The sequence below is a fragment of the Lemur catta genome, chromosome 9 (genome assembly GCF_020740605.2).
Source record: "Lemur catta isolate mLemCat1 chromosome 9, mLemCat1.pri, whole genome shotgun sequence".
NCBI classification, from domain to species: Eukaryota; Metazoa; Chordata; class Mammalia; order Primates; family Lemuridae; genus Lemur; species Lemur catta.
The window spans coordinates 6,536,172-6,558,598 of NC_059136.1; the positions used below are offsets into that span (position 1 = coordinate 6,536,172).

At 47.3% G+C, this 22,427-nt stretch overlaps 2 protein-coding genes across 5 annotated transcripts in view; one reads left to right on the top strand and one right to left on the bottom strand.

Annotated features, from left to right (window-relative positions):
* NTRK3 (neurotrophic receptor tyrosine kinase 3) overlaps window positions 1-22,427 on the top strand; it is a 351,142-nt gene that overhangs the window by 172,050 nt on the left and 156,665 nt on the right. The gene's annotated exons all lie outside the window — the stretch shown is intronic.
* On the bottom strand, window positions 20,452-21,139 carry LOC123645164 (protein FAM177A1-like). The gene has a single exon (XM_045561751.1). The coding sequence runs from the start codon at window positions 21,113-21,115 to the stop codon at window positions 20,477-20,479; it is 639 nt and encodes a 212-aa protein (XP_045417707.1). The 5' UTR covers window positions 21,116-21,139; the 3' UTR covers window positions 20,452-20,476.

Here is a 22,427-nt window from a genome sequence, read left to right on the forward strand (position 1 = left end):
GTTCCAAAGAACTTTTCCAATAGGAATTTGGCTAATCAAATCTCTGGCTGGACTTGTCCCCAGAGGATGCATGAGAACAAAAATCATGTGGACAGCCATCCAGATGGAATCTGGCAGGAGTGTAGGCTCTGTTCCTGCAATATTGCGGGGCATCTGCCCAGTCCTTGCTGTCTGAAACACCCTTCCTTCCACTCCAGGCAGGAGGGAGGCTGTCCCAGAGAATGGGCAACCCTAAGCAGCCATCTGGTCACCAAGCAGAGCCTCAAACCACCTGATTTGGGGACAGGGACCATATGGGCTTCTCAAGGTTTACCTGCTTACTTTTGACTTTAATCTTAAAGTCTGCTGGGCTAGAAACAGGACTAAGGAGAGGGTTTTCTCCTAGAGAGCCAGAAGCTATGAGTATATGGATTTTCTTTTTTCCCTGATGATAGATGGTCACACTGGTGGGCGGGAGAGTGATCCAGGGGACAGAGAACAGGGCCAGAGCTTTCAGTGAAGCTGAGATGATCTCTACTGTCTCTCTATAATGGGTAGAGGAAATAAGACCCTGGAGCTTGGGTTAGTGCCTGTAAAATTCAGGGACTTTGTGCAACCATAGCGGGGTTTTCATAGGTCCTTGATTCAATACAAACACCCATTATCAAGCATATGTTATGTGTCTGTGACTGCCAGGAAAGCAAGATGAGGTCCTTGCACCCAGGCCGTGCCAATCTTCTCTGTGTTATTCTAGCTTTAGTATACGTGCCACCGCAGCAAGCACACCGGCCACTGCATTTAGGACACTCTCAGTCTTAAAGTACCATTCTCATTTGCAGTCCTTCCCTCCCAACCCCCATGTGGCCCTTGTGTGTGGGCAAGTGGGAAAGGGGGCTTGAAGCCCCAACGTGAGCTAGTTACACAGCACCAGGAATGGGACCTGGGCCTCTGCAGCAGAGACCCTCTCAACCTGTTTTGAACTAAGTTTAGGCTCTTCCTTAAGGCCCCTGGGTTCTGCCATGCCCAGCCTTTCTTGTCCTGGGCACTGAGCCTGCTGCAGTGCCGGGGCCCAGGGAGGTCTGACAACACAGTAGCTACGAGCACAGAAGCCAGACAGACCGGGATGGCAGACCGAGCGGTGCAGCGGGGAGCAAACGCTGCACTTCCTCCAGACTTCGTGTCCTCTTGTGTGAAATGGGGGTAACAACAGAACCTACCCTGTGAGGCTATGGGAGTGGTAGATGGGACAGTGCATTTGGAAAAAATTAAAGAAGGAAGGGATCCACAGCAGAGAAGGCGGAGACTGAAGGTGTGATGCCGACAGCTGCTGAAGGGAAGGGTGTGGCCTCCACAGACCGTCTGTAAGACCAGATGGTCCATCTCTAGGTGATGGCATGAGTGTTTCAGGGTGGCCATAACATATTGCCACAACCAGGCGGGGTGGCTTAAAACACAGACATTTGTTTTCTCACAGTTTTGGAGGCCAGAAATTTAAATCGAGGTGTCAGCAGGGCCATGCTCCCTCCAAAGACCCTCGGGGAGAATGTGTCCTTGCTTCTTTCCGCTTCTGGGGGCTCCGTGCATTCCTCAGCCAGTGGCTGTGTCACTCCCATCTCTGCCTCTGTCACCTGACCTTCTTCTCTGTGGCTCTGTGTCCTTTTCTGTCTTTTGTAAAAACATCTGTCATTGTCTTTTGGGCCCAACCTACCCCTGTGTGATCTCATCCTGATCCTTACCTTAATTATATCTGCAAGGACTCTTATTTCCAAAGAAGGTCACATTCTGAGGTTCCAGGGGGACGCATTTCTTTTGGGGGCAGAAGACCCCGTTCAGCCCACGACAGTGACCAACACAGAAGCAAGAGAAGTTCTTCCTCTTTTCATACAAATTGTCTGTTCCTTCTGGACTCCGGGTTATTTGGACCCTCGTGACAGGAGAAAAGAAGGTGCAGACAGTTCATGCATTTACCCACCCCGTCAATGTGCATTTGTCAAACACAGGCCAGACGGACACTGTGCCAGGCGTGGGAGCCGCAGGATGAAATGGGAACATGCCGTGTTGACTGGGGGCCTGCTAGGCGCCAGGTTCAGGGCTCTGCTCTGGGTGCAGATATGAAGGAGATTGTCACCGCCATGGGAAACTCACAGTCTCTGGGGCGAGGCGGGCCGGGAGGTGAGGACCAGCAGGGTGCTGAGGGCTCCAACAGCCAGCAGCCGGGGCTCTGGAAGCACAGCAGAGACACCCAGTGGGGCATGGGGCTTGTCCAAAAAGACCTCCTGAGAGAAGTGGCATCTGGGCTGAGTCTTGTTAGAGGGCTGAATTTGTTGGAGGGTTCTTTTTAGACAGATTGGAAATCTGCAAGATCGGGAGACTTGAGAGAACAGGACAGTCCAGAGAGCCACCAGCAGTTGTCCAGTGCTGATGTGTGCATGAGCTGGTGGCAGGGAAGGAAGAGGTGAGGCTGGGCAGGTGGGCTTTATCTTCGTCCTTGTCATCATCATCATCAACAGCACTAACATACACGGAGCACCCGCCGTGTACACCTGTGAAATCCCAGGCACTCTCAGCATGTTACTTGATGAATCTTCACAGCAAGTGAATGAGGTGGTTGGATCCCAGGCTCACAGAGGAGCTGCGTTCAGTAATTTGTCTGAGATATGGAGCCCATCCCTGAGCCCCAGGCTAAGGAATTTGATTTGGTGCTCCCTTCCCGCAGCACTGAAGGTGTGTGTGTGAGGGGAATTGGAGGACACCCCATTCCCCAAACACCTTTATGTGGAAAAAATAAGAAAACCAGAATTTCTAAATGCCTAGGATTCTGGAATTGGAGGAGAGTGGGCTGGGGGTGGGCTTTGGCACAGGAAGGCTGATAGAGTGGCCATGTGGAGAGAGAGACCTAGGCTGACCCTCAAAAATCCAAGGGAAGAAAGTTCTTCACTCCCTGACAAAAATAACGATGAGACTAATGATAGTAATGATTGCAAAGATAGAATTAGTTTGGCTGCAATAGCAGAAAAACCCTAAATAACAATGGCTTTTTAAAAATTAATATTTACTTGTCATTTGTTAAAAAGTCTGGAGATAGTCCCAAGATTTTTATTTTGGTTTTATGATCATTGGGGTACTCCTATCTTGGGGCCCCACCATCTTTACCCTGTTGCCTCATTGGCTATGCCAGTGGCTAGGGCTCCAGCCATCACATCAGCATTTTAGGGGCAAGAGGGAGGGAGGCAGAGATAGGCCTACTCCATCCTTTTTAAGGACACTTCCTGGGAGACATCACCCAAGATTTCTGTTTATATCCCATTGGCCAAAAAAATGAGTCACATGGTCATATCTAGCTACAACTCCTAGTCAATGCCAGAAACCGTTATCACTTACAAAGTACTTCGGTTTGCAAAAATCTTTGATCCTTATAACACACCTCTATGAGAGGCACTATGGTCGTTCCTCGGTATCTGAGGGGATTGGATCCAGGACCTCCTTTGCCCAGTAATGGCATCCGTGGATGCTCACATTCCTGACATAAAATGGCTAGTGTTTGCATATAACCTAAGGAAACAGAAGTCACAGCTTGAGGAAGAAACAGAAATGAGTCCCAAGCCCAGCTCTGGGGGTCTCCAAAGACCACAGTTGTCTCCATAGAGACTTTTACCTGACAGCTGACTCCAAGAAGGGGTTCCAGAAGCTCTGGAACCAGCCCAGCCTCTTGGATGTCCGCGCTGGCTTGGGCTCACCACCCTGCCAGGCAGCAGATGAGGGAAGTGAGAAGGCCGGGCTTGGTGGGCCCTCACCCTGGGGAGCGGGGTGAGAGTGGACAGGCCCATCCCCTCCAGCAAAGCACGTGGGGGGCATTGGGAGCCGCCCCTGCTCCTGCACCAGGGCCATCTCTTTACTACCAAGCTGTTCTAACGAGTGATGGGCCTGCATCCAAGGTGTGCTTGGCAGCCACAGGCTGACCCTCCCATGCCTTGGGGAGGGACACGCGAGCATTCTGTGCCCTTTTGACCACTGGGGGTTGACCGTTCAGTCAGTGACAGGAGCGGGGCCTTGGCAGGGCTCATGCTTGGAGCTCAGTTTGATCGATGAATGTTCAAACCTGACTGTTTTTACTGTAAAAGCGTTTTACATACGCTTCTACTGTTGCAAGTACACATTTCACGGTCAGGTAGAAGTTTCAGTCATTCATTTATTTAATCTTCATTAAAGGCATCTCTAATGAATTATCGATTTTTTTATTAGTGGGGGGTGGTGAGAAACTCACTTTCTTGGCAAGCAAGTTATTACCTGATACCAGGTTTGAAAGCTGCTCAACAAGGGGGATCTGTTTTTGAAATATTAAAAGAAATATTTCAACATGAAAATCCATAAAGGTACATGAAAAAGTTGAAGTGGATGAGCAAATTAAAAGCAATGCTTTTTTTCTTAATGAAGTTCATTTTAAAAGTTTAAAAAAGGCATAAAAGAAAGGAGAAGAGAAGCATTGCAACTTGTCTGATACCAAGGTGCAAAAACAATCCATTTTGACATTTTGTAACATATTGGTAATAAATTTGAAGAGGATACCAACGGCTAAAGGTAAATATTCTTGAGCAAAAATAACTTCTCACACTGGGTTCTGCTTTCCTCTTTTCTCTTTCCTGGACGACCGAGATAGCCCTTTACCCGGGCTCCTTGCTTCTGTCTCCCGACCCACAGGCCTGCTCCGCACACAGCAGCCGGGACGTCCTGTGTGAAGGACAGTCAGCTCCCCCGGGTCCCCAGTGCCCATCAAAGTGCGCGCTCTTGCCTGGGGTCCCCGTGGTTGTGCAGGGCCTGCCTCGGGACTGCCTCTCCCCCTTGTGTCCCCTTCTCTTGCTGTTGGTCACTTCCCACCAGCCACTCTGACCTCCTTGCTATTCCCTGACCATGCTGAGCATGCTGTTTCCTTGGGGACTTCACGTGTGTGTTTCCCAGATGGCCTCAGGGCTCCCTCCACTGCAGCCAGGCCTCTGCTCACATACCACCCCCTCAGGGATGCTTCCCCGAGCACCCTATCCAAAATCACCACCTCTCCTCCATCACACTCAGCCCCTTAGCCCACCTCATGGCTCTCCAAAGCACTGATCAGCTCCCAGTGCTATGTTATATATTTAATTTTTTCTCTTTGTCGTCAGTCTCACCTACTGGAGTGCAGGGTCGGGGAGGGCAGGGGCTTGGGCTGCTGTGTTCGCTGCTGTGTTCCTAGAACAGTGCCTGGGACCTGGCAGGTGCTGATGAGCAACTGTTAAGTGACCAGCATATGTCTGTCCTCATTTATTATCCATTTGGGCCCACAGTAAGCCCGGGAGGTGGCCAGGGCGGATGTTCTTGTCCCCACTTGTCCAACGAGGAGACTGAGGCTGAGAGCATTCTTGGTCACCACCCGGGCAGGCCTGGGATTAGAGCCAGGGTCTCTGACTCTCAGGCCAGTTTTCATCCTTCACTGCTGCTTGGAACGTCACCAAAGACCTCAGATTTCTGATGAGCCTGCAGCAGCGGTTCATGGGGGAGCTCTGCTTGTAAGGTCACACCCTTGACCTGAAGAGGATTAAGCAGGCAATTGCCTGGAAGGACCCGGCGGTTTTCAGCACCTCTCAGCCTGGGGCCTGCAAAAGGAAGCGAATGCAGTCAATATTTGTGCAACCAAATAGAACTTAAATGATCGTAGTGATTAAGTCAGGGGCTTATGTTCAAGCTCGCCACTTACACAACTCCCCTAAAGCTCTCTGAGCTTCTATTTCTTCACCTCTGGAATAAGGATAATAGTTGTAGTTACCTTACAAAGACAGAAGTGTTGAGAGTATTAAGGGGGATAATGGGTTGAAAGTGCTTAGCACAGGCCCGGCGCATTTAGCATTTCAAAAATGATAGTCATTTTTATTGCAGTAATTGTTACCATTCATCTGTGGTCTTTGGACACTCTGGGAGTGCTGGTCCCTCGATGCTGAGCTGGGCTCACGGCTGCCACAGTAGTTGTAGAAGTGGCAGCAGCAGCAGCAGCAGCAGAAAACCCTTGATAGTACAGTCTCGTAGGCAAACCTTTTAACACGCGTCGTGCCTTCTGGGCATTATGCCATCCGAGACTAGAAGGGGCCTGTGGAGGTGTCCTTGTGCGGAAGTTGACCAGCATTTACTGATGGAGGCGGCACCTGCTTGGTGGTGGCTGTGTGACGCTCTGAGCGGCACCTCCCTCCTGGCTTAGTGTGGTCATTTGCTAGGACTGCCATGACAAAGTGCCACAGGCCGAGTGGCTTAAACAACAGAGTGTATCGTCTCACAGTTCTGGCAGCTACAAGTCCAAGGCCAAGGGGCTGGGTTGGTTTCTTCTGAGGCCTCTCTCCTTGCTGTGTCTTCACGTGGTCTTCCCTTTGTGTGCATCTGGATCCTAATCCCCTCTTCTTCTAAGGAGGGCATCAGTCACGTTGGGTTAGGGCCCACCCTCATGACCTCATTTTAACTTAATTACCCCTTTAAAGACCCTTTCTCCAAAAATAGTCACATTTGGAGGTACTGGGGGGTCAGGACTTCTATATGTGAATTTTTGGGGGACACAATTCAGTTCATAACACAGTGTCCCATCCCCCACTACAGTTCCAGGTTGGGGAGCTCTCACTGCAGACATGGCGGGTGTTCTGGAAAATGGTACGAGCACCTGCGGGCGTGTTCCTTTGCCTGTGCTGGCTGAGGTGCCCGGAATGCTCGCCCGGGGAGCTGTGCACAGAGTGGAACATGCGGGGCATGTGCAGACGTGGGTGTGCACGGAGCTCGTGGGTATGGGTCTGGGAGAGTGCGTTTCGTCCCAGGTGTGTGCCCGTGACGGAGTTTGTAGGTGACAGAGAGAGAGGAGCAATAATGAAATGAACATGTAGGATGTGTGTGCTGCTTACCAAGTGAAATCCTTGGCCCAGGGGACAAAATCATTCTATATTCTGGACTCTTGTCTCCCAGCAGAGCCATCCCTGATCTATCTGAATTACAGATTAACTGGCACCGAAGGGACGGCAGAATCCATTTAAATGAGTAGCTCTCTAATTTATTAAGGGGCTTATTTATGCTCTTGGTATCAGGCGCTCATCAAATTCTTGGAGTGGCACGAACCCCTCTCCTGCCCCTGGCTTGCCATTGCTGCTGGGAGATTTTCTTTTTTCCAGGAGAGCCCTAAAAGGCCTCCGCCAGAGGGCTGTGTGTGTGTGTGTGTGTGTGTGTGTGTGTGTGTGTGAAATAAAGGGGCCACACACCTTCTTTGGGCTTGCTACCTCTCTTGCAGCTTAGCAATTAGCTTGCTGCTCATGGTGAACGTCTAGATGGTTGGAAAGAAGCCAGAGTACACATTTCTCTCTGCGGGCTCAGAGGAGAATGAAGGTGGATGCTTTGCTGACAACTAGACCCTCCCTCTGCCATCATCATCAACATCATCATCATCCCATGTGCAATGGCATGGAGGTTTCTGGAATCTGACACGTGGCTCTTGAGTTGCTCTCCTGAACGTGACCCTACTTGAGACTTTCCCAGCTGTGCTGGAGGAGGGTGTAGTAGCTGGGGTGGTGGGTCTGCACATGCAGGAGACCCGCTACGGGGCTCTGGGAGAGTTCTAGTCTCAGGAATGGGCATGAGGGCACGGTGGAGGGTGATGGTGCTAGGGCTGTTTTGGGTCAGATTTTGGGAAGAGAAGTAGAAAAAATGGCAATGGTAGGGATCTTTATGGAAAGGAGAGAGGCTCAAAGGCAGAACTTCCCTTGTTTGACCTAAGACTTTGACTAACCTTTGGCCTTTGGAGGAAAGATGTTCAGTCCCACTTATGATAATAACTTAACAAATACCAAACGTTTTTCACGTATTAGTTCATTTAAGCTGCACAACAGCCCTAGGAGTTCAGCTGTCATATGATTGCAGTCTGGTAGGTGAAGAAGCTGAGAGAGAAGTAACCTCCCCAGGCCCCTCAGCTAGTAAACGGAGAAGCTGGAATTGGAACCCAAGAACTCTGATGTCAGAGTCCGGTGCTGACTTGCTATGCAGGACACTGTCCCCTTTGGCCAGAGCGACTCAACTTCCTGAAAACTTGCTCCCGACCCTGTCAAAGTCCAAGGCCTCGGGCTGAGCTTCCTGCCATCTGCTCTCCCCTTCCACTTGCCAGGCAGTGGGGCAGGCTTGGAGAGCCCGCGAGATCTCGCCCAGGGAGAGCAGGCTTTGCCACCCCATGGCTTCCGGGGTCTGAGCATCTGCTCGGCTCTCCGTCCCTGGCCCTTCCTTCCCCTTAGCAAGTGATTCACGGTGTCAGTGTGTCAGCCCCAGGCTGGCTGCAGGCTTCTCCTCAGCGTGTCATCCGAGGTGGAGGGAGACAAGACGCAGAGGGTAATCCTCCTCCCCGGAAAGCCACTGGGAGTAGTTCTGAGTGGGTTTGTGAAGGGGCCAGAGGAGCTCAAAGGCTGTTACCGGAGTGGCAGTAAGCGCAGCCCTGGCTGGCCGGGAGGTGGGAGCCGGGACCGTGGGCAGCTCAGCCCAGGGGCAGCGTGCAGCCCTGGGGCACTGGCCTCACCTCCCGGGCACCCTCCTGAGGTTGCAGTTGACAGTGACATAGAAGTACCTTCACTTTCCTTGAAGGCCACCAGGAGCTTCCTGTTGCTCCACCTTCCGGGATGGGTGGAAACACTCAAAGAACTGCCCTTGGTCAGGACGGTTTCTTTCTACTCCTGATACCACAGGGAAGAGGGCATCTCTCACGTGAGGGTGGCCACTGGGAGGGGATTTGTTGACTCCGTGAGCCGGCCAGAAAGAGAGCACCCTTCCTCACCGCCATGGGGAGGTACTGGGAGAGTGGCAGACGGTTTTCCTGGAGACTCTCTTGACGCAGAGATTTTCAAACCATGCGGGGACAGGGAGAAAGGCAAAGGGTGAGCAGCACATTTCTGTGAAAACGCAGTCTCTTCGTCATAGTTGAAATTCGTGTGAGATCGTTTTAATTCTTGACACAAGTTTCTTCCCAGCTCCACATCATGGTCTCCTAGTCAAGAAGAAGCAGCATCTTTGTTCCTAAGAGGAGCGGAGGCCCCGAGGCAGACGATAAACTATATGCGCATTGCTAGCTCTAGGTAGAATATTTACTGTGCTTAATTTTCTACATTTGGACCGTGAACAAAAAAAAAAATAGAGAAATTTTATCATCTCCCTTCATCTCTAACCTTATGCCCTAAAAATTTACTTATTATTAATATTTAAAACCCATCACTCTGTATGAATCATTGGCTATAAAAAGACATAAATTTTGCTCTATTTCCATTTTATACACATATTTCTTCAACTCTCCCGTATGATCGAGGTACTACATTAAAAATACATGTATATGGAAAGGGTCGGTGCTTACGATGCCTCCCCCACCTGTCTCGACTGACTTGCTCCGTCGAGAGCCCTGGGAACAGTAACCAGCAGACCCAGGGCCTCTCTCCTGCTGCTTTCTCTCCGTCTTCCCACCAGCCATGCCTCAACCTACATCCGGTGCCTTTCTGCCACCAGGGCACTTTTCTTCCCCAACGGCAGTCTTCTTGCACTTTGGTTGGCTCATGTTAGTGACAGTGGGGAGATAAGATGTGAATCCCGTTCAGTCTGCTTCTCCTCTCCGTATCAAGGCAGCCTGAATTCTAGGTCTGTTCCAGGTGCTATAGGAGAAGAAGATGTTGACTTTGGATTGTATAAACCTGTGGCTTCCCTGTTTAAATGCCTCACTGCTCATCCTGGGTGTTCTACAGCATGGAATCAGAGTGGGCCGGTGCCTCAGTGTTGGATCAGTATGTCGGAAATCCTGGTTTCTCATGTCGGCTGGTTGATTGAGTGAACTTGGGCAAGTCCCCGGGTCGTAGTTTGGTCACTGGTTGGAAGGGCAGTTATTTTCCTGCCTTATCTATGTCAGGGGGTAATTGGAGGAGGGTAGCCAATGAGCCAGCAAATGTGAAAGTGCTTGGCATCATAAAGTTCTGTGCCAATGTAAGGAGACTCTGTGATGATGAAGATTATAATGATGGTGATGATGTTTTCAAGGGCTATTGGATTAATATAGTTCATATTTCCAGGAAATATGTTATTTGGTTGTTCTTATAATATTGCATTATTAGAATCTGAGCTTGAGCCCAGTCCAAAAGTTGGGAAGTGTTTTTCTCCTAGAACTGCCCCTGATTCGCCAGTGGCATTGGCTGGATGTGGTCACTAAGACGCCGCATGTCCCCATCTGTCTACTCCTCCTGCTTTAATTTTTTAAGTGGCACAGATCTCCTGTAATCTCTTTCCTACAGAGAGATAGGGAGGGCTGAAAAGGGATTGTTGGCAAAGAGCTTCGAGTTCCTCTGCAGAAGGCTGAGGCCCTGAGGGCTCCACCACAGGGCTTGGGATTTGTGTTCATAGCCAGAATCTAAGCTCACGGGATGCACCACATCCTCAGACAGACCACCTCCCTGACCCTCCGCCGTCTCGTGCCTTTGTAAAGCACGAGGAGGTGTTCAGGCTCTGAGGTTAGACACATAGAGTTGAAATTCCAGCTCTGTCCATTTCTACCTGCTTGATGTGGGCAAGGGACGACAGTGGTGATACTATTAATAATAGTACCTACCTCATAGAATTGCAAGAATCAAATGGAAAAAAAATACATGCAAGGAACACAATCCCTGGAACCTAGGAAGCACTTACCGAATGTTTGCTGCTGCTATTATTATTATTATTAATACCATCAATATTTTCAGAAACTCAGAGTGGTTCTATATATCCTACTGACACAGGGGGAAATTGAGTCCCAGGAATATTCTGGCCTGGATCCCTGGTGTTGCCACCACCATGTTAGCTACCAAGTGCTTTGCAGAAACTCCAGAACTGATATATGGGGTGCCATGCTGTTTTGCTATTTCCATTCATTAATTCATTCTAACTGTACTGGATGCCTGTTGATGCATTGCCCATTTTGCAGGACATGAACATGACTCTAAAATGTCCCTGCTCTTGAGGAACCTGCATCTGGTTGGGCACGGAAGACCCTATAAACAGCTGCAGGGCAAGGTAGACTGAGGGGTATGGGGTTGCTGCCAAGGGAGGAGGAGTTCTTCCGGCTGGGATGGGGTGGGGGTGGGTGATAGCAGTGGGCCCTCAGCTCAGAATTCACAGAGGTAGTGGCTGGGAACTGGGTCAGTAGATATATGGAATGCCATGTCTAGCTTAGATCAAGTTCTCAACAAATGGTAGCTATTAATGATATTATTTAATGCTTTGCTCACAATGGGCATTCAGTATATTTTTTGAATTGACTGCCTAACTGGCAGTACAAACAAATGAGGCAGGTTTTATTATTTCCATTTCTTTTTGCCCAGAAGGGCCTCCTGCTTATACTGAACTGGGCTCAGTGCTCCATTGGTCATGGAGGCAGGGCCAGTGACATTACCACAGGTTGAATTATCAGCCTTCTTTTCCCCTCTGATATTCAGCATAGAACGTTCCATCTACCTTGGCACAGAAGGGAGCGAACCTTCCTTCCGTCAACTTCCTGTAGCGTCCAGTTAAATAATCAGTGCCTTTTGGCAGAGCCTGGTCTCAGGGAAGAGAACTCATGGCAAATTGCCAAAGGACATGAAATTCTGAATTTTACCGGTTCCATTAATCATAGCATTTTATCTTAATAAGGTATTTGTACCCATATCCAAAGTTAATAATGCTATTAATAGCTAATACTTACTTAGCCTGCCAGGCACTGTGCTCAGTACTTCATAAACATTTCTTCATTTCAATCTCACAACAAACTTAGGATCTTTATCAGGCAGGTGCTATTATTTTTCCCATTATTCACGTGGGGAAACTGAGGCACAGAGAAGGCAATAACTTGCCCAGCTGAGATCCCAAAGAACTTGGATTTGAACTTGGAGAGTCTCCCACCATAGCCCTTGCCCCTAAACCAATGAACCTTATGGCTTTACTGTGTGTTAGGGGTCAGATCCGTGGTTGGCTTGCTCTTATCACATTGACAGGGAATTGCAGGAACCCTGGGTTGCAGGTTTCAAGGAGGACTGTTCCTGAAAAGTACCCTTTACAGGGTACAGCTGCCAGTCCCAGGAACCTGCTCGAGCCCCTCTGTAGCCGAACACTTCGGTTTAGTACGTGTGAGATCTTCTGCCTTGTCTACTAAGTGGAGCCCCCATGCACTGACTGTGCAACAGACCCTTGGAATCTATGAGCTCCTGTAAGTCAATGACTACACTATGTAAAATTAGCCTCATCACTCTCTGTCCCCTCATCACTCTCTGTCCTATACGGCTGTCGGTACCACCTGACACACACTGATTGGTTTAATTAGCCACTAACTAGTTGCCTCCCCCTGGAATGTTAACTCCACGAGATGGGGACTTTGTTTTGTTCCTTATGTATCCTCAGTCCTTAGAACAACGCCCAGCACATAGGGAGCTCTTAATAAATGTTTTTAGAATACGGCCAGTGGATAGGCCTATTATCACAGTTTTACAAATAAGGAAACCAAGGCTCAGATAAGTTAAGCAACTTATTTAAATGTCACACAGCTGATAAGGCTTCCATACTTATCAGCCAATAGATACCCTTTGGGCCCAAAATCTTTTTGAATTTTCAGCTCATTGTTCCTAAAATAGCTGGAATCTGACAACCCTCTGGATGGGTGAGTGCGTCTACCACTGTTTCCTTGGTCTGTCATGCCTGCTAGCAAATGTCTGCACATATACTATGCTCCCTACTACCGCTGGCCCGTTACCCAAAGATTTTTTACTTTCCCTCTGATTCCTCATTGATTTATTAGCATAAACCATTTTTAGCTCACTATGATAATAAATCTATTAACTCCTAGTGATTACAATCAGCATTAATTACATCTGCCCTTACGGGATCGTACAACGCACGGCTGTAGGGAGGACTTGGCTTTTGGATGCGAAAGCCCCTGACACCTCTGACAGCTGAAGTCTGGATGACTCTTCAAAGGACGCCTGTAGGCCTAGTATGTTGGGGTCACAGCTGTGATGTGCTTGCCCAAAAACTAGAGAATCGGCTTTTATTAATAAGTCCAAGAGACATGGGTTCAAACTGATCTTTCCACTTTCTAGCCATATGTGTTCAGGCAGGCCACCTCGTCTCTCTGAGCCAGTTGCCTGTCTTCATCATGTCAGTAGGAGATTGAGAGATGGCGGCCACGCTAGTGCCTCCCCCAGGCCTCTCTCCAGGACATGGTGGAGCTGGGGGATCCCTGTGTCAAGTACTGGGTACTTCCTGTCCTGTTCTTGGAGCTATTTCAGATGAACATCTGGAAATATTTATGACACCACTTACTCTGCATTTCCCTTTTAGGTTTGGAAATTAGGGAACTCTGTCTATCCAGCATAGTCAACAGTGTTGTCATTTAACAGCTATTGGGTCCCTGCTGAATGCTTGGAGAGGTAGGTGAAGAATCAGGCTAAAGTCCATGGGCGCCAAGAGGAGTTCACCAATCTGGCAATGAAGGTCCTCTTCTCTCTACCTCTAGCAAAGCTCATTTCTTATTTGCATCAAGTGTGCTTTTGTTTTGACCAGAGACGGGAAGCATGGCTAACTCCGGTCCTCTAGCATGGAATGGAAGACTTTAGGAAACACAAACACTGTCCTTGCTGAATATATGAAAATATTATAAGAGACTGTCACTTAAATCCATAATTATCATGGGGCTTAAAAGTGTCAACAGCAAAATTCCTGAGTTAGCTAACTGCTATTTTTTTTTACTTTATTAGAATTATTATTATTAGTTAACATTTACCAAGCACTTATACCATGCCAAGTGCTTTACATAAATATTTTATTTAACCCTAACAATAGCCCCATGAGGCAGTTACTACTATTAACCTTATTAGTAGATGAGGAAATGGATACTTAGAGAGGTTAAACAGCATGGCCAAGGTCACAGTAGCTAACAGAACAACAGAAATATGCTTGAGACTTAGACATTCTCCCCATTGTGATAAGCACCACGGCCTTTTCTTAGTCAAGGGGAATAAAAGTATAGAGTCAGGGCAAGCCGCTTCCCTTTTACGCCTTATTGTTGGGTTGCAGAGAGTAAGAATCCATAGGGAGAGACTAGGGAGGTGATAGGGACACCTTGGCCTTCAGAAGTGCTGTAGGAATTTAGAGAAGGAACAGAATGGGTGGGGTGGGGAGAAAGCAGCGGGAGAGGTAGGTTCAAGAAATGCTTCAGGGGAGTGGTGGGGATGGAGCTGGTCCTGGGAAGTGCAGGGCTGGGCAGGTGGACCATGGGCATGGGCTGTGGCCGAGGTGGAAACGTGGACCATGTATCTGGGGAACAGCATACAAGTATGTTTACTCATATCATAGTAGGAACTGTGATTGGTGAGATAATTAGATGATGATGGGCTTTGAGTATCAAGCCTGAGTTGTACATGTTAATGAATCAAGACATGCCTAAATAATATTACAGTGAATTTGATGGCAATTCTGCAACAGACCCAAGGAAAATATCAAATACACTCTTCTATTTATGTTGTTTTTAAAATTTTCTTAAAGTTATAGTTCACAGCAGACAGTATATTATGGGATGAGAACCGGCCTTGAGATGAGATGGTCTGGGATCAGTATTTCAGTTTCACCATTTATTAGCTGAGGGACGGTGGACAGGTTAATAAAAACAGTTCTGAGCCTCCGTTTCATTGTCCATAAACTGGAAGTGATCATTGCAAGGTTGTGAGGGTTAAATGAGGCAATTTTTACAAATTGCTTGGGGCAATTCTTGGCCATAGCACAGATTCATTAAACAGTAGTTTTATTAAATGAGAAAATATAGGAAAACATAGCAAAACATAGCCCAGTGTCTGGAGTACGGATGATTTTTCATAAATAATATGTAGTTTATTTGTGTATATATGAGTATGTGTGTATACTACTTGCCCATGCTTTCCTGTACACACACACACACACACACACACAGAGACACGTAGTATCTATTGATCATTCAATCTACCTAGCTGAACTTTGAAAAGATACACATCTAATATCTGATCTAAAGTGGAAAACGTTCCACATATAGATACTCTGTGAACCCAGGCCAAGATGGGCATGATACCCGGGCCCATTAGAAATCAAACATTTTTAAAGTAAATGTCACTTATTAGCTTAAGGATTGCAATGGGGTGACTTTGAGAAGCATCTTGTTGGGGACCCACAAGTTCATCCCGCCTGTGAAAGTCCAGTTTTCTCTCCATGGCCTGTGACACATACATCTTTGAAATCAACAATAGGGAAGCACAATGAACAAATGCACACTTTCTTTACTTCTCCTTGGACGTTCTCCTGTTTATATTCATAGTGCTTGACTGCATTTCTTTTTAAGTTCTGGGTGTAAATTATTGGTTTAATGAAGTCCTCCTGCCTTCAACAAAGATACCATTATGGGAAAATAATCGATAACCTATTCAAGATAACCTGATAGACATGTTTACGAATTGTTGAGCATGAAGTACATCACGTTTGTGTCTGTGAGCACCAGGAGAACAATGCCATGTGTATGCCTAACAAAACCAGTACTTCCAGAGATGCTTAATCACTGATTCTGAACCATCTCTGATTAGCAGGAACTTTTACCACTTCAAGTTTCTCTGCCCCCAACCTCTCTCGCAATTGGTTAATGATCTTAAAATACCCTTAGCTGCACTACAGTGTCTGTAGAGTGCCTGCTATTTAAAGGCACCTTGGGAGGAATCCCCTGATTCGCACATTTGCATATTAGGCCAATGTTCTGAGTATGTTTGGGAAGTCAGCAGTTCTACATAATATTGACAACAGCCTCTTGGCCAGGGTTGACATTATCTAGCTAAGGTTTGCTACATACTGGTCTCTTCCATATATCATTTTGCTTAGTTTAACTGCTTAGGTCAATGTCAAGATCAACTAATTAATATTGTTGTTAGCTAACCCCATAAACACACACATGTATTCTGAAGTGGACACTTTAACATGAATTTTACCTCCATGGAGAATGGACACGCTTGAGGCTCTGACTCAGGGGGATGGGCGGGACACGGACAATGTATATAACCTGAGCTTTTGTACCCCCATGAAGAGCTGAAATGAAAAAAAAATAAATAAATAAAAGTAAAAAAAAATAACATGAATTTTAAATTCCATTATGAAACACTGTGGGGTTTTTAATAGAACACCAACAAACAATATTGTTAAGCAATTAAAAAATAATAAAGCAAACCTGCTTAAATAGCTGTAACCTCCCAGGCTCAAAATTATGCCTGCTGCCCTGGGAGCATAAACTCATGAGAACTAGAGGAAATAAACTGTTCAGCTAGAGGACTTAAAATAGGTCAGGCACACTAGAGAAGGAGTTTCAGCATCGCTTCCCTGCCCCTTACGCGCGGCACGTTTTAGCAGGAGGTGAGACTTGCTCTTCTCTCTCCTCAGTCCAACCATGTTCCGCATCTTCCGTTCCAGGGTGGCTTCTGCACATCTTCTATCGTGTGCAGAAAAAAAGTAATTTCTACACACCTTGGCAGGTCTTAAAAAATATCTTCCTCTGATCCCTCTGTTGCCCTTGACACTGCTGGCATTTCATTTCCTCACATCGCTGGAGGCTGTGGTTGACCTTACCTGAGGAATTTGAGGTCCCAAAGAGATAAAGTGACAGGTTCCTGATTACACACAGTTGTATTTGCAGCAATGCTGGGGTAAGAACTGGGATTAGAACTCATGATCCTCGTGGCATCCATCTGTTGCTCTTGCCTTCCAGGATAAATCTCCTTTCCTGCTAGGATGCTTTGACTTTTACAAGATCTTGATTTCCATTTTAATAATCCCAAGCCTTCCCTTGACTCTGCAAAGGAATTAAATTTAAATACATAGCCTACATTTTATCTTGACATTTCTTTAGAAGGCAGGAAAAAGAAGGGATAGGAAAAGGGAGGGGCAGATATTCAGTCTTTCCGTCACGAAAGCACGATCTTTCTGTTGTATTAAAACCCTTTGTTCAGATCCTCTTGGGAGAGGTGTAGGGCCGAGGGCTGCTTTGCAAGCCTCCAGGCTCTCCAGTTACCCCTGGAGACACCAGGAAAAACCTGCATCCCATATTCTAAGTCTCTGTGGGGAACGTACCAGTGTCAGCATTAAGCGATGGGGCTTAAAGATAGTCTTGTCAGTCTAATTGCTCTTGAGTCATCGCCTCTCCTGTCAGAGCTGTCAGTCTCCGTACCCATAATCCTCATCACGCTGATAGCCTGTCAGGAATATGGGACTTGGCCCAGCCTTGCCTTCATCCAATAACATTATGAAATTGATACTGACACGTCCATTGGCACTAATTTCTCTAAGAGATTGGAGCCAGAGGACAAGTGGTTTAGCTTCATGGCAGTTAAGCTTTCCAAGTAGATCAAGATGGCCCAAGATTGATTGACCTGCACCCTGAGGAAGAGGGGAGGGGAAGGGAACAGAGGGAGAAGGGGGAATGGAAAATCAATGGCTGCATCATCATCATCAAGTGATATTTATTGACTGCCCAAGAACACAGTGTCCTATGTGGGTATTCTGGAGATACATGCCCAGCCCCTCCACGGGCTGCTTCCAAGGGATGGATGCGCGTTGGCTAGAGCGGTTTGCTGCTTTAGCTGTGACATTGCCAAATTGGGCTCCTAGTGTCTGGAGTCCAAAATAGCAGTTGATTCCACTCGGGACTAACTCTTCTCCACTGCCTTCCCTGACACGGGAGGCCTAAGGTACTTTTTAATAGGGTGACTTTATTATTTTTCATCCCAGCCAAAGGGAGCACCCAATAATTATGCTGGAATAACAGGTATAAACAAAGACTGTCCTGGGCATATCAGGATGGGTGGTCTCCCTCCTTTCAATAGAATCAGGCATATCCGAACTAAACGAGGAACAACTCCCTTTTTGGCAGCATCTAACTCCTTACCTGCCCCTTCTTCAGGTTCATGGACGCATGAAGAAATAGGCTTTTGATGAGGAGGTGCCAGGAAAGTGAGAGAGGTTTTTATGAACTGTCTGGTTTAATAATATTGCCTGATCTGGAAGTCGGTACAAGAATAACACCATAAAAGTGATTGCAAGAAATCACAAAATTGAAGAAGAATGTGCATTTTGGGATTAGATGGTTAGATCTTTGTGTTCTTTTCCTTCGTACTGTGCCTAACTCACTGCAATAGAATCTCCCCCCACCCCGCCCCTATACACCTCATCACCACTTTTCAGAGTATTTGGTTTGGGGTTTAATATCCTTGAGTATATCACTCTGAAGTATATTACATACATTACCCATGGAAGTATTTTGTCTGGTGAGATGGAGGAAGGGATGAATTTGTGAAGGAATGCAGATCGGTAGGTCTTCTCATAGACTTGTTTAATGATCAGCCAACTGGCCTCATTTCATGTGTGAGTTCATACACATTCTTGCTGCGGAGCACATCTGTGTGAGCACACACATGGGGTTTCCAGCATGTTTATGAGGGTCCGGTGGCAGACATGCAAGGAACATCATTGCCTTGCCCTCTGTGACCAAAGGGACTTCTTACAGAACATGGCCTTGTGGTGTTGGACTGGCCAGTGGTGTGGCCAGGGCAGGTGCGCAAACAGGAGCAGGTGCTACAGTATGTACAGCATGCCATGCGAGGGAAGAGATCACAGAGCTGATACCGTATTATTTCGATTGATTTTGGTGTTGTATTTTTACCTTCACATGCTGGAAATCAATCGACCCTCTGTACCCTGGCTCTTCCTGCTGCAGCGCTGTTCGAATGAAACGCTTATATCATTTTTATGGCATGTCTGTGAAAGGAACGAGTGAGCCAAGAGATTGATAGAGGCTGTGGAGGCCCTTGCCCAGCTGCTGTCCAGGTGTGTGGGGAGAAGAGACAGTGGCCAAGGTTCAAGGTGCCTCGAAGGTGGCAGCTACCAAGGAAGCAGAGATAGGATCTGAGGACGGGAGGAAAGGCAAGTCCTCTGCGGTGGGGCCAGACCTGTTTTCCAGGGATGAAGGGTGTGGGCAGGTGGGGCTCAAGGCTAGAGTGTTTGCTGGGCTGGGGACCCTTCTCTGGGCTGCCTTGCTCTCTCCCCTCCCCTGGCTGAGTGTCTCTCAGGGGCTGCCTCGCTGTAATATGGGCCTCATCGCACGTGTCATTTCTGTTGGTTTGTTTGTGTGTCCCAGCTGTAGACCTGGAGACCTTTTCAAGGCTAGGGTTTTGCCCTCTCCCTCCCCCTCCCTGGCCCCTAGCTCAGGGCCCAGCACGCAGGCAATATTTGGTGAACACGTCAGCAGCAAGGGCCGATCTGGAAGGTGTAGCGTGAGTCATGGACTATAGCGTTCAGGTCACTCTCGAGGATCTGGAGTGGGAAGTTGCCCCTGGGAGGTTAAATGCCTGTAGAGTGAATTCCCAGGTCACCCAATTCCTCCACCTTCATCCCTGTGTTTATAACACTGTCTCATGCCCTGTGGCTGCCCCTGCCACTCAGACCTGGGTGCTGAGGGTCACATAGATGGGAGACATGGTGTTGTGGGTTGAATTGCTTCCTGCAAAAAGACATGCTGGAGTCTTAATCCCTGGTACCTGTCAATGTGACCTTATTAGAAATAGAGTCTTTGCAACTGGAATTAAGATGTCAGTTACCATGAGGTGATACAGGAGTGGGGTGGCCCTTAATCTAGTTTGAGTGGTGGCCTTATAAAAAGAGGAGAGGAGACACAGTAGTGGACACACATGGAGAGGAAAATGTACATGATGCGAGGAGAAGGCCGTGCTGTGGCAGAGGTTGCAGTGACGCATCTGCAAGCCAAGGACTGGCAAGGGTCGCCAGCCACCAGTGGCAAGGAAGGATTCTAGCGAGAGTCTTGGAGACCATGGCCCTGCCAGCACCTTGATTTCAGACGGCTGGCTTCCAGAACTGGAGGGAATACATTTCTGTCATTTTAAGCCACCCAGTTGATGATCTTTTGTTATGGCAGCCCTAGGGGACGAATACCTTTGGAGAGGCAATGCTTACTGATGTCTGGAGTAGCATTTGGGCAGCATGTATTTCCTAACTGCCTGCTCTCTTTTTTTTTTTTTTTTTTTAAATCTGAAACTGTAAGATTATCAGATCCAATTAGCCTTCATCTGCAACTTACCTTGTTTTTTATTAACAAATACACAACAGACAAACAAGCTTGATAATTTAACTCTTCTTAACTAGTGATTATGCTTCTAGAATGTCCTTTTTTAAAAAATCATTTTAAAACCAAAGCACTAATTTGACATAGTAAAAACAGTACAAATACCCAAATTTCAGAGCTGGCTTTTGCTAGATAGAGACTAAGAATGAAGAAACATTTTCCCTTTCCAGATAATAATTTAGAGCATAAATAACTCTATTAAGTTCCACTGAATAGAGAATATGAAAGTTCTTGGTATAAAAAAAAAAGAAACCTTAGTGTTTGAAGTTTGATAGTCATTTCATTCTACGGTGGGACAGAGACTGGATTTTGTTTGCTTTCCATAATTACTTCACTGTCTCCCTCCATTTCAAAATTGAGATTCACAAATGAACTGGATACCACTGTTTCTGGTTGATCTGTCTGAACAATGGAATCAGTCTGCAGTTTATTTTGCTGGTATTGTCTTTCTGCGTCTTCAGACATCCTGTTTTCTTCCTCCTCCTCTTCTTCCTCCTTCTTCATCCGGTAATACTCATCAATGGCATATTGGTACTTTGGGGTGCTGATGCCCAAAACAGATGCAATCTTCTCTCCAAGGAAGTCACACACTGAGAGGGTTGATGTGGCAGCCCGAAGCATGTAAAACCATAAATAGGGACCCCAGGTAAGTTTTGTCAGATCAACAGTTGGCAAAACATCTTTCTTCTCCAGGCCATCGACTTCATCTTCATCTGTGCTGTATTCTTCCATTGTTTCACCACTAACAAAGTGGATGACTCTCCTTGGGACTTTCTTCTTTTTTCCTATGACTCCCAGTTCTACATTGTCAAAGCCTCTCTCGTTACTCATCTGCCGCGCCGGTTCCCTGAATGAGGCGGCGGCCGCAGCTCCAGATGCTGAGACTTCTCCTTCCCCACGGCCCACTGGCTCTGGGTCCATCATGGTCGCCGCCACACGGCTACTGGCGCCTGCTCTCTTAAAGGCACTTTACTAAAGACTCAGAGCAGTTCAAAGATATACAGGCTAGAGTCCTTGCCCTTTAGGGATTTATGATCTAGAGACATTTAGGACCAGTTAAGAAGCTCGAATTGGGAGAAACAAAGAGATGGTCCAGTGTTGACCCCAGGACAATCCCACAATAGCACGGGTTCAGATGTAGATGTGATTTCCTCACGGCTTTCTGTGGATGCATGTTTCTGATAAATATCATAACACCGATTAATGACATAACTTCCTAAAGTAAAATTTTATAGGACTGTGTGGGGACTTTTCCACCAGATATCCTTGCCATAGGATGCAGGGAGGGCTCCTATTATATGTCCTGAGACCTGGATGTCATGTTCTGGCTGGAGGCAACACTGTGCCTCAAGAGATAGCTCGGCCTGGGAGATGTGCCAACCCAGATGGGCAGGTGCCCACACCTGGCCCAGTGAGCAGTAGGCGAGAGGCCACAGGGAGGCCGGGCAGCACTTGCAACAGTCCATCACCTCTGCGAGGTCAGGGCCTGCGGTCTCACAGTGAGAGGGGCACAGCCCAGGGCACGCACAGCCCTCAGCAGAAGTACCTTTGGGGCCTGCTGAACTCTGTGGGCACCAACAGAGAACTCTAGTGCCTAGTCCAGAGACTACAGGGAAACCCTGGCACGTTTTGACAGCCCTGTTGTTTCCTGCAATAACAATCACAAGAATCTGCATCCTGTGGGACAGTTTTCTTGGACATTCATGGGCTGATTTTGGTTCTGCACAGCCTTTTTCACACGGGACACTTACCCTTTGTCTGGGTTTATGATGCTTCTTCTGTCATGTGTGGCCCCACAGTTTATAAGTCACCCTTAAGTTTCCATTCCTAGGAAGAGGATTCACAACCAAACTCATGAAATTTCCAAACAACTTCTACAATGACCCCTTTGGTGGTGAGTCCTCACAGCTCTCAGAAATGCTACTCTGAATATTATTCCCCAGGTGGGGAATTGAGATGCGTGGCCACCTCTTATTTTTCTAGAGGAAATCTGATGTGAGCTTCTGAGCCTCAGTTTCCTCACCTGTGAAATGGGAAGGTAGTCCCTATCTCGAGTATCTCATAGGGGTGTTGTGGTGACGGTGTGACTGAGTGCAGATAGGAAGGGGCCTTGTGAGCAATGCTATGTCACACAGATCTGTGGGTTTCCACTGCTGTTAGATTATGGGTTTTAATGCACCAAATCATGGGATCCTCCATTCTAAAAGACACTTTGGTCTTTAACTCTTATTGCCCT